A 10,088-nucleotide genomic window follows, 5' to 3' on the forward strand; every position below is an offset into this window, starting at 1 on the left:
CGGAACGTTCGTACGCGGGACGCGTACGGTATACCCGTCTACTTTCATACACGAACCGTGCAAACTTGAGATATTTTATCGGGGAGTCACGGCTCGCTTACAGAAACATCTCGAAGATATATAACTCGCGCGATATAAATCTAACGTTCTTTGTTGCGACGGAATTAACTAATAAAGTAGAGGAATGATTATTACAATGTACATATTTGCATGGCGAGTGTCATTCGATCATATATTTATGAGTTAAAAGTAGACTCTCGTGTATGTATACGCCATAACTATCCGTAATCTTATTCTTCATCAAAATCACGCTATAAATCAGCGATTGGTCATGCTCGATTAGATCGCATATTACGTCCGGAAACCTATTATTACATTTCGTAAATCCTTCAGACGCGCATGCCGTCGCGTATCACGGCTAAGTAGAACGCACACAGTATATATGCCCTTCGAGAGAGAGAGAGAGAGAGATAATTATCTACTATATTATTTATTTACCGATATTATAAGTACTAGCCGATCTCGTTGGCGCTGGAAACCGCGCGCGGTTATACTGTCCAGAGAATTCCATTAGAAAGGAAAACGTAACTGTCTCTCGTGTATTTCGAAACTTCCGGTATAATTAACGCACAAGTTGGTATACGCGCAGGCGGATTTCTCACCCACCATACGATTCCTCTCTGCTCTCGCCCGCTTATCCGCGCGCCTCGTGAATGACATTAATAAACACCTATTACGCGCGCAGGACGACGTCGTCGTTCCTCATCGTAAAATTGTTCGCGATGAGAAACGGCCGTGGATGTGAGAAATTATCGTCTTAAAACGGGAATCGCGGGGACAAGGGGAAATTAAGATGCGTGTGCAATTAATTAATAGAGAAATTATTTATTAAAACACTGCGTCTTCTGACAGCATAATTGGAGGTTCTATAAATTCTTGAACAAGAATTTCTGTCTTGAGCAATTTCGTGAATTGACAAGCAAAATGTGGGTGTAGACATTTATTTATTGAAGAACACCACCTAAAAATTATTATTATTCTCGTGCACGCATTAATAAAATCTTAATGAGGGCTCATTATTAAAAGAAAACAAAATCCATTTCGCATTGCAATTGAATGATCAGCAATAGCAGTTGTATACTTACATTAGCAATTACTAATAGACCGTGAACTCTCGTAGCAACTTTTATTGTATCATAAATCACTCGGTCATGAATGTAGATAAAATATTTCTCTCTATACTATACATATCGTATTTCGTTTAATGACACAAATCGTTGTAATGATGGTGTCGTTTTTTCACGAGTGATACAGCAGGATACATTTCAGTAGAACTAATTGGAACAATAATTATTTATGCATACCAAGATAAACCAATCATTGTATTTTATCGAAGATATTATCGATACAAACAAGCATTAGTTCGATAATTATCGAATTGATTGATCGCCAACAGCGATCTCGAGTCCTAGAAAATAGATAAATCTTCTTAATTGCGACGCAAAGGAGCGATACGAATCGATTTCCCATCCGCGTCCTCGTGCAGAGTCAATCCCATCTCTTGCAACGCAGGGTTATCTGGCACGCCCGTTTTTTCACAATTCCTGATAATTTCTTGATTCTCAGGATTTCCCTCGCACAGATTTCTCAAAGCGAGGATGGCCCATTGTAAGATGACTGCGTAAAAAAAATTGTCAATAGAAAAGGGAGCAAAAGTAAAGAAAAAGTGAAATTTAATTTTCACACTTACGCGGATTTCTCGCGTCTATGTTACAACAATCCAGAAGTAATGGAATTCCATCTATTTCGCGAAACTGAAATCATATGTTATCGTTATGTCCTTTTATTTAAAATAGCTCGAAAATTCACCAACACTATTAGATATCAGAGAAACAATGGTAACTCAACCCTTGGAGTGAAATATAATGCATTACTTCGTAAATAATAAGCTAATTCAAATCAAATACAATACATTTCTAAGCTGTTTAAGTTAAATTAACTACATATTCAGTAAGAGTAGTTGATTTATTTAGAAACAATTAAAAATAATTCAAAGTGTAATTTGACACTGTCAGTTTAACATTAAAGAACACCTTTGTCTACACGAATGATCGAATGCTACAACGTCAATATTTCCGTACCCGACAACAGATTTATTATAACTGCTGATCAGCAAAAAAGTCATCTGCATCCTACTATCGTGACTACGATGTCCATGTCATCCTTAATACTAGAGGACTGAATTAATATTCCGCCCGCAGGCTTGTGTTTCCGCTCTGATTCATCATAACTAATTTATCTGTCAATACGCATGCGACGTGAACTTTGTCATCTCGCAGATCCGTTAAATTCGCAGCGCGTATATCAGATTTCGATCATCTTGCTACATCTCTCAGTCAGATGGAACACTTAATTTCGCTTTGTCCAACGAGGCAGGCCGCGTACTATTGCGTATCTTTTGTTCACGTATTCCGTATCATCCGCACGCGAGATGTAATCAGCGGGAGAGAAATATCGATTTACCGTACATGCATATAGCGCACAACCGTGGCGCGCAACAAAAAGCCAAATTTATATTTTGCAACTGTCAAGGTTCTCTTCGTTTGAAAATAACCTACCATCATTCATAAGGCATAATTTTAATCTCTTGAGTACAGAACGTGACGCAAGCGTTCTGTGTGGCCGGAATTCAACGCTGTGGTTATTTTTTCTTTTATTTCGTATGAAGCTTAAGATACACCGAGTGGTTTCGTAACGTATAACTAAATATAGGACTTTTTTTGCTGAAACACTTGCGTTTTTCTTATTTATAGAAGTTAATTAATTTGTAGGTAAATTAGATAAATAATTATAAAAAATTAAAGGTATCAATAAGACAAATGTTTGTATAAAATAATAATATAATCTGTACGATTCTTTTATAATAAAAGAAAAAAATTTTAACCGAATCGTGATGAAAAAAAGGAACGAAATAAAGAATTTTTTAAATTAAATTTAAAGAATGAAATAAAAGTAATAACAATATTAATAATAACTAAATATGTGTGTATGCATACTTTGTTATATCTTCTTTTTTTTCTATTTTGGTTTATTATTTATATATCGATTGTCACATACTCGAAACTTGACGTTCTAATTCCTCTCACAACCATTACGAGGCGTGCTTCAACGGCATACCAGTAAAATAAAACGCTTGAGATAAGTAAGAAACGTTCTTTATCGACACTAGATAAATTTCGTATAAATTTTACATCTCCTTTTTTTAAGAACAAAATAGTAACATAAAATTCGTGTAATTGTACTTACCAGATCTTGACACATTTTATTCCTGTGTACCACATTTGCAATGACTTGTATTAGTCCCGCTTTAAAACCATATGCGGGATGTTCCTGTAGATCATGATTTGCTGCTGTCACTCCAGATACCTCCGTATCATTTGCATTTGAGCATATATTTACACTTCTCCTTTGAGTATTAGGTACTACTTGACTTAAATTTGTTATTGGAGTAAAATAATTGTCTGCTTCCTTTCCCATCATATGTAAAGACATCAAGAGGTCTATAGATATAATTATATTATTTTTATATTGAATTAGATCGTACTGAAAATTGATGTACTTACATTTACAATTAATAAGCAAACTCCTGATATTTTCTACAATCTTGTATTGTGTAGTAAGAAGCCCCAAAATATTAAGAATAAGAATAATTTCTGTAGGATCTATGTTATTCACGTATGTGTCCACAGTTTTTAAAATGAGATCACTTTTTTTGCAAAATGTTAATGCTAAAAATTCAGCCTGATTCTCTGTGAAGACTGTATTAAAATCAGATTGCCAAGCGTTCCAGACTTCATCATAAATAATTTTAAGTAAATCTAACTTTTCGTTCATAGTTATATTGTTATATACATCTTCAAATACATTTGGTTGATGTAACAGGAATAACAATGCATCTTTTGCAGATGTAAAACCTTCTCTAGCAGGTTTGAATAATTGTAAAAATAGATCCTTTTTCTCCATTGTAAAATAATTTTGACATAATTTTTTTAACGCATTGTGCACATAAATGCAGGCTGCATTGGCCAGTAATCTATTATCAGACTGCATGCAGCTCCTAAAAATAATTAAAACAATTTTTTAATTTTTGTTTTTAACAAATTATAAAAGAATATCAAAAGAATATTAAATATAAGTACTAAGTATTTATATGTAAACTTACAGAATAGCTTGTTTCAGGTTATCGCAATTTAAATATCTTCGAATGTCCTTCTCTGTAATATTTGGACAGGCATATGTAAATAAATTACACAAAAATTGGATGCTGAGCCTAAGGATATCCAATTCATTGTCAGTTAAATGGTATATAGATTTTCCATGAATTTTAATGTAATCTACAGTCCATTCTATGACTCCATCGTAAGGAAAATAAGAATCATGTGGATAATCACAGTTCTTTCTTTGTTTGCATACATCACTTTCAACTAGTTTATTATATAAATTTTTACTATATTTAATAGATTCTACGTTTTCTATCGTATGTTGTTTGTGTTTGTAACTGTCAAGACAAGAGTTTCCCAAACATTTCAAGCATAAAATTATAATTGTAACCGGAGTGGTTTCACTTACAAGTACTTGACATATTTGTGCTAAGATACTTGCATCAAGTATCATCCTGAAACATACATAATAATTATCATATACGATTATCTATCAACTGACAAACATTGCTGCATACATACTTTGACTCTTGTCTGACAAAATGCTTCGGTTTAATGTTTTGCAATAACTGATCCCAGTCTTTTTCATTTATAATCGTTTTTAATTTTTGCGAATCAATGTGTGTCATTTTTAATACAATTGTCACTGCACGGACGCAGCTTTTCATAAACACGTGTCAATTGATTAATCAACAGAGTATGTGAACGGAGTTGTATGTATTCTATAGTTCTCGTTTACTGAGGACCTCTGTACACAAAACGTGCACGTTGAACTGTTATTCACGGATATTTTCAGCGGATAACATCCACGATCTTCGATTTTGTCCTGTGTGTTAATTATTGTTAGATATAATATACATTGTTCGATTCTGTTCCGCGCTATAATATTCACAGAACATATAATTGCATAACAATAATGCGTTATAAAAATAATAAAATTTGATGTGTTACCCATCGAGCATCGACATCCAGCTACATAGTTCAATGTGCACGTTTTGTGAAGATAGAGGTCTCAGTAAACAAATTCTTTCCGTTTTATTTAAAACGTTGAATAATTATAATACAAATTGAACCGACGAGAATAAATCAAATTAAACAAGAAAAAATTTATTTCGGCACAAACAGATTTTAATGCGTAAATATTTTTGTGAATTTATATACACATTTGATTCTGCAAACTGCGCGCCAAAATTTTTTTAAGTTTTGAAATGCAATTATAAGCATAACCAGTAATGTATCACTTATTAAATCGACAAGTAATTTAATAATTTTTGGTGATAACAAGTATCTTTATAAGAATATTAATATTCTAGATGTTCGCGAAAAGATTAAAAATTTGCGAAAAATTAACACTGAATACATTCACTGAGTTTTTATTTTCAGGTTTCACATAAAAGTGATTTTTCTAGATCCCTGAAGTAGTGGAGATATCATACGTAACGTTACGCTACTGCTGCTCCAGTGTAATTATTATTACACTACTTACACTCTCCAACACTCTCCGTGACTAGCGTTTGTGACAAGTCGGCATTTTGTACTTTTGCGTTCACTTTTAGTAAAAACAAAACATTAAAGGTATATTTATAACTTAGTTTAAAAACAATTTACATTATATATCACATTTGTCATCGTACTTATGTTATATTCATAGAATACTCCCGTTTCGTTTTGCCATGTCATTCTTTGTTAACTGATCTATTCAATTTGTTATTCCGTTAGTTTAAACTTTTATCCATTTTTATTTATGCTCGAATGTTTTGTCGTATTATAAATACGTATAATAATAAATATTCTCATTTTGTAACCTTATTCGATTTATTTGTGTCATATTTAGTAGTGCTTAACCTCAAACTTGATTTCTATAAGGTTATAGAACTTCAATATTTGATCTGTAATCTTAATTTTACGTACTTAATTTTACATTACTTTCTCTTGATAATTTGAATAATTGAAATATAAAATAATTAAAAGCATCAATTTATATACGTACATTATATCTATGTATATATTTTTATTACTTACAATGAATAATGAATGTAGTCCATGTCTCTAACTTGTCCATCTTCTATCTATTCCAAGATGTTTCTAACACGTTCTGAATACGATCGTGGTGTAAACACCTTCTCGCCAGAGGGAAGATTATTTCAAGTCGAATATGCCATAGAAGCAATAAAGCTCGGCTCTACTGCCATTGGAATCGCAACAACGGAAGGAGTCGTTCTGGCAGTAGAGAAGCGTATTACTTCAACTTTAATGGAACCAACGACTGTAGAAAAAATTGTAGAAATTGATAAACATATAGGATGTGCAGCATCTGGTTTGATGGCTGATTCACGGACAATGATCGATAGAGCTCGAGTTGAATGCCAGAATCATTGGTTTGTCTACAATGAAAGAATGACAGTGGAGTCTACTGCTCAAGCTGTATCTAATTTAGCTATACAGTTTGGAGACAGCGACGATGATGGCACTGCCATGTCTAGACCATTTGGTGTAGCAATGTTATTTGCGGGGATTGATGAGAAAGGACCACAACTGTATCATATGGATCCATCTGGTACTTTTGTTCAATTTGATGCAAAAGCCATTGGATCTGGTAGTGAAGGAGCTCAACAAAATCTTCAAGAAGTATATCATAAGGTAATTTGCGTTATTATTTAATTGAACAATGTTTCTTGATATTGTATATTAAATTATATTGTTCTTACAGTCTATGACGCTCAAGGAAGCATTGAAAGCTGCGCTGACAATATTGAAGCAAGTAATGGAAGAAAAATTGAACGATACCAATATTGAAGTGATGACAATGACCCCTGGACAATTGTTTCACATGTTTAGCAAGGCAGAATTACAAGAGGTGATTAAAGATATTGCTTAAAATGCTGTATGGGTACACACATACGAGTTATAACAAACTAAATTGATTTCACTACACTAGATCGTGTTGAAATAAATTTCTTAATGGAATAGCGTGTAACGCAAATGTAAATTATATCTCTACACACGGAGCAAATACTTTATGTCTATATATTTAATATTTTCATTTATCTTCAAGAAAAAATATTACAAAAAAAGAAAATATGAAGTGGATTTATATTGCCTCATGTTGCATTCCTCTAATATGCTCTTCCTTTAATTATTTTTACACTAAAACTTCATTTTTTTCTTAAAATTTCAATATAAAAACAATTTAATTAAACCAAATATACAAATAATAAGGCTCATTAAAAATAAATAATAAATAAAAGAGGGTTACGAGCCTAATATAAAGTTGATGTTCTCATTCTACATAGTACTGAAACAACTGTATATACGTTATTTTTAATTCTTTCACATTTGCTCCATATAATTTAATACATATAAAGATAAAATTATTCTCTTCCGGATTTTTTCGAAATTTTATGAGAACTGCTATCCAATTTTTAATTTATGACGTTACTAATTTATAAACTGTGGACACCCAACAATCAGATTTAAAAGACTGTTAATTTTATATTATTTTACATTATTTTATATTAATTTATCCTTTTATTGATTTATGTAACATTTGATTTGATTTATACAAATTATTATAAATTTTAATATTGAGACTGACCCGATCGGAGTCGAAACGGAGTTTGTATATCTATGTATTATATATCTAAGATAGATTGTTAAACATTAACTTTATATTAAGCTCATAGGTCTCTCTTGTTTATTTATTAATGTAATTGAAATATATATGTGCATACGTATATATAAATCAATTTGGGAATGAAAAGTTACTTTTTAAAAATAACAAGTTACAGTTACTCGTTACCGAGTAAAAAAAGTAACGAGTTACTGTTACTAGTTATCGCTTTTTAAAAGTAACTCGTTACAATTACCGTTACTCGAAAGATAACTTTTCGTTACTTTTCTGTTACTTTTTAAAAATCAATCTGAAAATGCACTTTTGCAGTATTTTTTGTTTAAACGGTTAAATAAAAGTAATATGTATATATACCATATATAACCCTGACACTATATATAATTTGATTTTTTATTTTTTTTTAAACACAATTTCGTAATTTTAAAATCTGTAAAATATGCAGCAAACTGAGATATACATACAGTCCGATCATCACATAGAAGATAGAAGTGTAAAATAATTCCTGAAATAATGGTACTGTATATATATTTCTCAGCTGTCAAAGATCACTTCAGGATCGCTACAGCAGTTGACAGCTAAAATATTTTAGAAATTTTTTTATACTTTAAAGAAAACTAGAAGATTATATAGAATTGTATAGGACTATCTGAATCACAATATAAGTTAGAGATTAAAAAGAACATTAAGAAATACACATAATTTCTTTATTATAATACAGCTATATTTTTACATAATCTATACTTTTAGCTATAAATCAAATATTTTGATAGAAAGAAAATTATAACGCTATAATTAAAATATATAACAGAAGTTTTGCAAAAAGGGGTGTACAGAGTAAAGCTTTATACACAGTTCAATTAGAAAAAAATGTGTACGATGTTTAGATTCAATTAAACTAAATGTAGCTTGTACACTTGTGTTAAATAAAAACACTCAATGTCCTACAACCACATTTATAGCTGTCGTAATTAATAACATCTAATTGTTATACATATAACGGAATAACGTATGCAAAGTAACGATAAAAGTAACTGTAAATTTCGTTACCATTATCCAAAAGATGTAACTACGTTACCGTTACAGTTACTAAAAAAAGAAAGTAATGCAGTTACCAGTAAAGTTACCAAAAAAGTAACTGTAACGAAGTTACAAGTAACGAGTTACTTCCATTTCTGGAACTCAATACAGAATTGAACTTAATAGTAGAAATGTCAATTCTATATTGATTAAAAAAATCTATTAAAGATAAAATAAATAAAATAAAAAATGTGGAAGTGATAGAACAACTTATTTTGCAAATATACATCTTTTTTATGTATATGAAATAAAATTTAAATATTTTTCTCCAATTTATTTCATTTAGCTAATAGACTTCAACGCCACATCGGACGAGGCTTTCATAAAACCAACAGCCGATAACTTCTTACCGAACCTTTCCCAGCCCTCTACTTCCCTTAAAGGATAAACAGTAATTCTAGATGCCTTTCTCCAGGTACTCCTACGTCCCTTATCTTTCTAATCCTGTAGGTATTTTCATACATTGTTTCATCTTCTTATTTTGTTATTTTGTCAATCTGAATATTGATTTGGGTAAAAATAAAATAACTTTGATTTGCGAATTCATATAGATTAATATATTAACAAAATAAAATATAATTTAATACATATATATGATATATACGATATATGTATATGATTATATATATATATATTTTTTTAATACTATTATATATATGTGTGTGTATCTATATATGTATGTGTATACAGAGTTGCATTATGATTGAATTATTTCATTTATTATTCAGGTTTAAGATATCTTTTTTCTGTATTGTTATTATTTAGTAATAATTGTTCATTTCTTATATCGTTACGTAATAATTCTAACGAAATATTTTATTTTCATCTGATATACATATATGTCGAGTGCCTCGAAAATTATCGTAAAAAGAATAGAAACGAATAACCGCAAATAGATGGAGGTTTTTTGTTACAAGTGGCAGTGATAGTGTGACACAAACGGGCATTTCCAGATCGATCCGTTGTTAAATTCGTAGCGGTCGGAAATGGGTGTGCGACGGATGGCTCGTTTTCGATTAAAAGCTGGCCGCCGCGACTGAATGCGCGTATCCGAAATCAATAATTAATTTTGCCAGCTAGCCGAGAACGGGGCGAAATGGCTCCGAGAGCTTGGCGGAAATGGTTGGATACCGCTTGGTTGGATGCTGCGATGCTCCGAT

The 10,088-nt window shown here is 31.4% G+C and overlaps 2 protein-coding genes across 3 annotated transcripts; one reads left to right on the forward strand and one right to left on the reverse strand.

The window, feature by feature from the left end:
- Window positions 1-1,464: 1,464 nt before the first annotated feature.
- On the reverse strand, window positions 1,465-4,849 carry LOC108772346 (ataxin-10). The gene is made up of 6 exons (XM_018537868.1): window positions 4,743-4,849; window positions 4,223-4,675; window positions 3,624-4,117; window positions 3,307-3,560; window positions 1,751-1,814; window positions 1,465-1,677 (listed from the first exon to the last, which is right to left on the reverse strand). Exons 1-6 carry the CDS (start codon window positions 4,847-4,849, stop codon window positions 1,490-1,492), a joined length of 1,560 nt encoding a protein of 519 aa, XP_018393370.1. The 3' UTR covers window positions 1,465-1,489.
- An 874-nt stretch (window positions 4,850-5,723) lies between these two features.
- Prosalpha5 (proteasome alpha5 subunit) lies at window positions 5,724-9,337 on the forward strand. Of its 2 annotated transcripts, XM_018537862.1 has the most exons (4): window positions 5,724-5,795; window positions 6,300-6,860; window positions 6,931-7,077; window positions 9,215-9,337. In XM_018537862.1, the coding sequence occupies exons 2-4, from the start codon at window positions 6,300-6,302 to the stop codon at window positions 9,314-9,316; spliced, it is 810 nt and encodes a 269-aa protein (XP_018393364.1). In that variant the 5' UTR covers window positions 5,724-5,795; the 3' UTR covers window positions 9,317-9,337. The 2 variants fall into 2 exon arrangements, with proteins under 2 accessions (XP_018393364.1, XP_018393365.1); XM_018537863.1 differs by lacking the exon at window positions 9,215-9,337 and having other exon boundaries at window positions 6,931-7,269.
- Window positions 9,338-10,088: the final 751 nt, after the last annotated feature.

Source organism: Cyphomyrmex costatus, unplaced genomic scaffold (assembly GCF_001594065.2).
Source record: "Cyphomyrmex costatus isolate MS0001 unplaced genomic scaffold, Ccosl1.0 scaffold1845, whole genome shotgun sequence".
Lineage (NCBI taxonomy): Eukaryota > Metazoa > Arthropoda > Insecta > Hymenoptera > Formicidae > Cyphomyrmex > Cyphomyrmex costatus.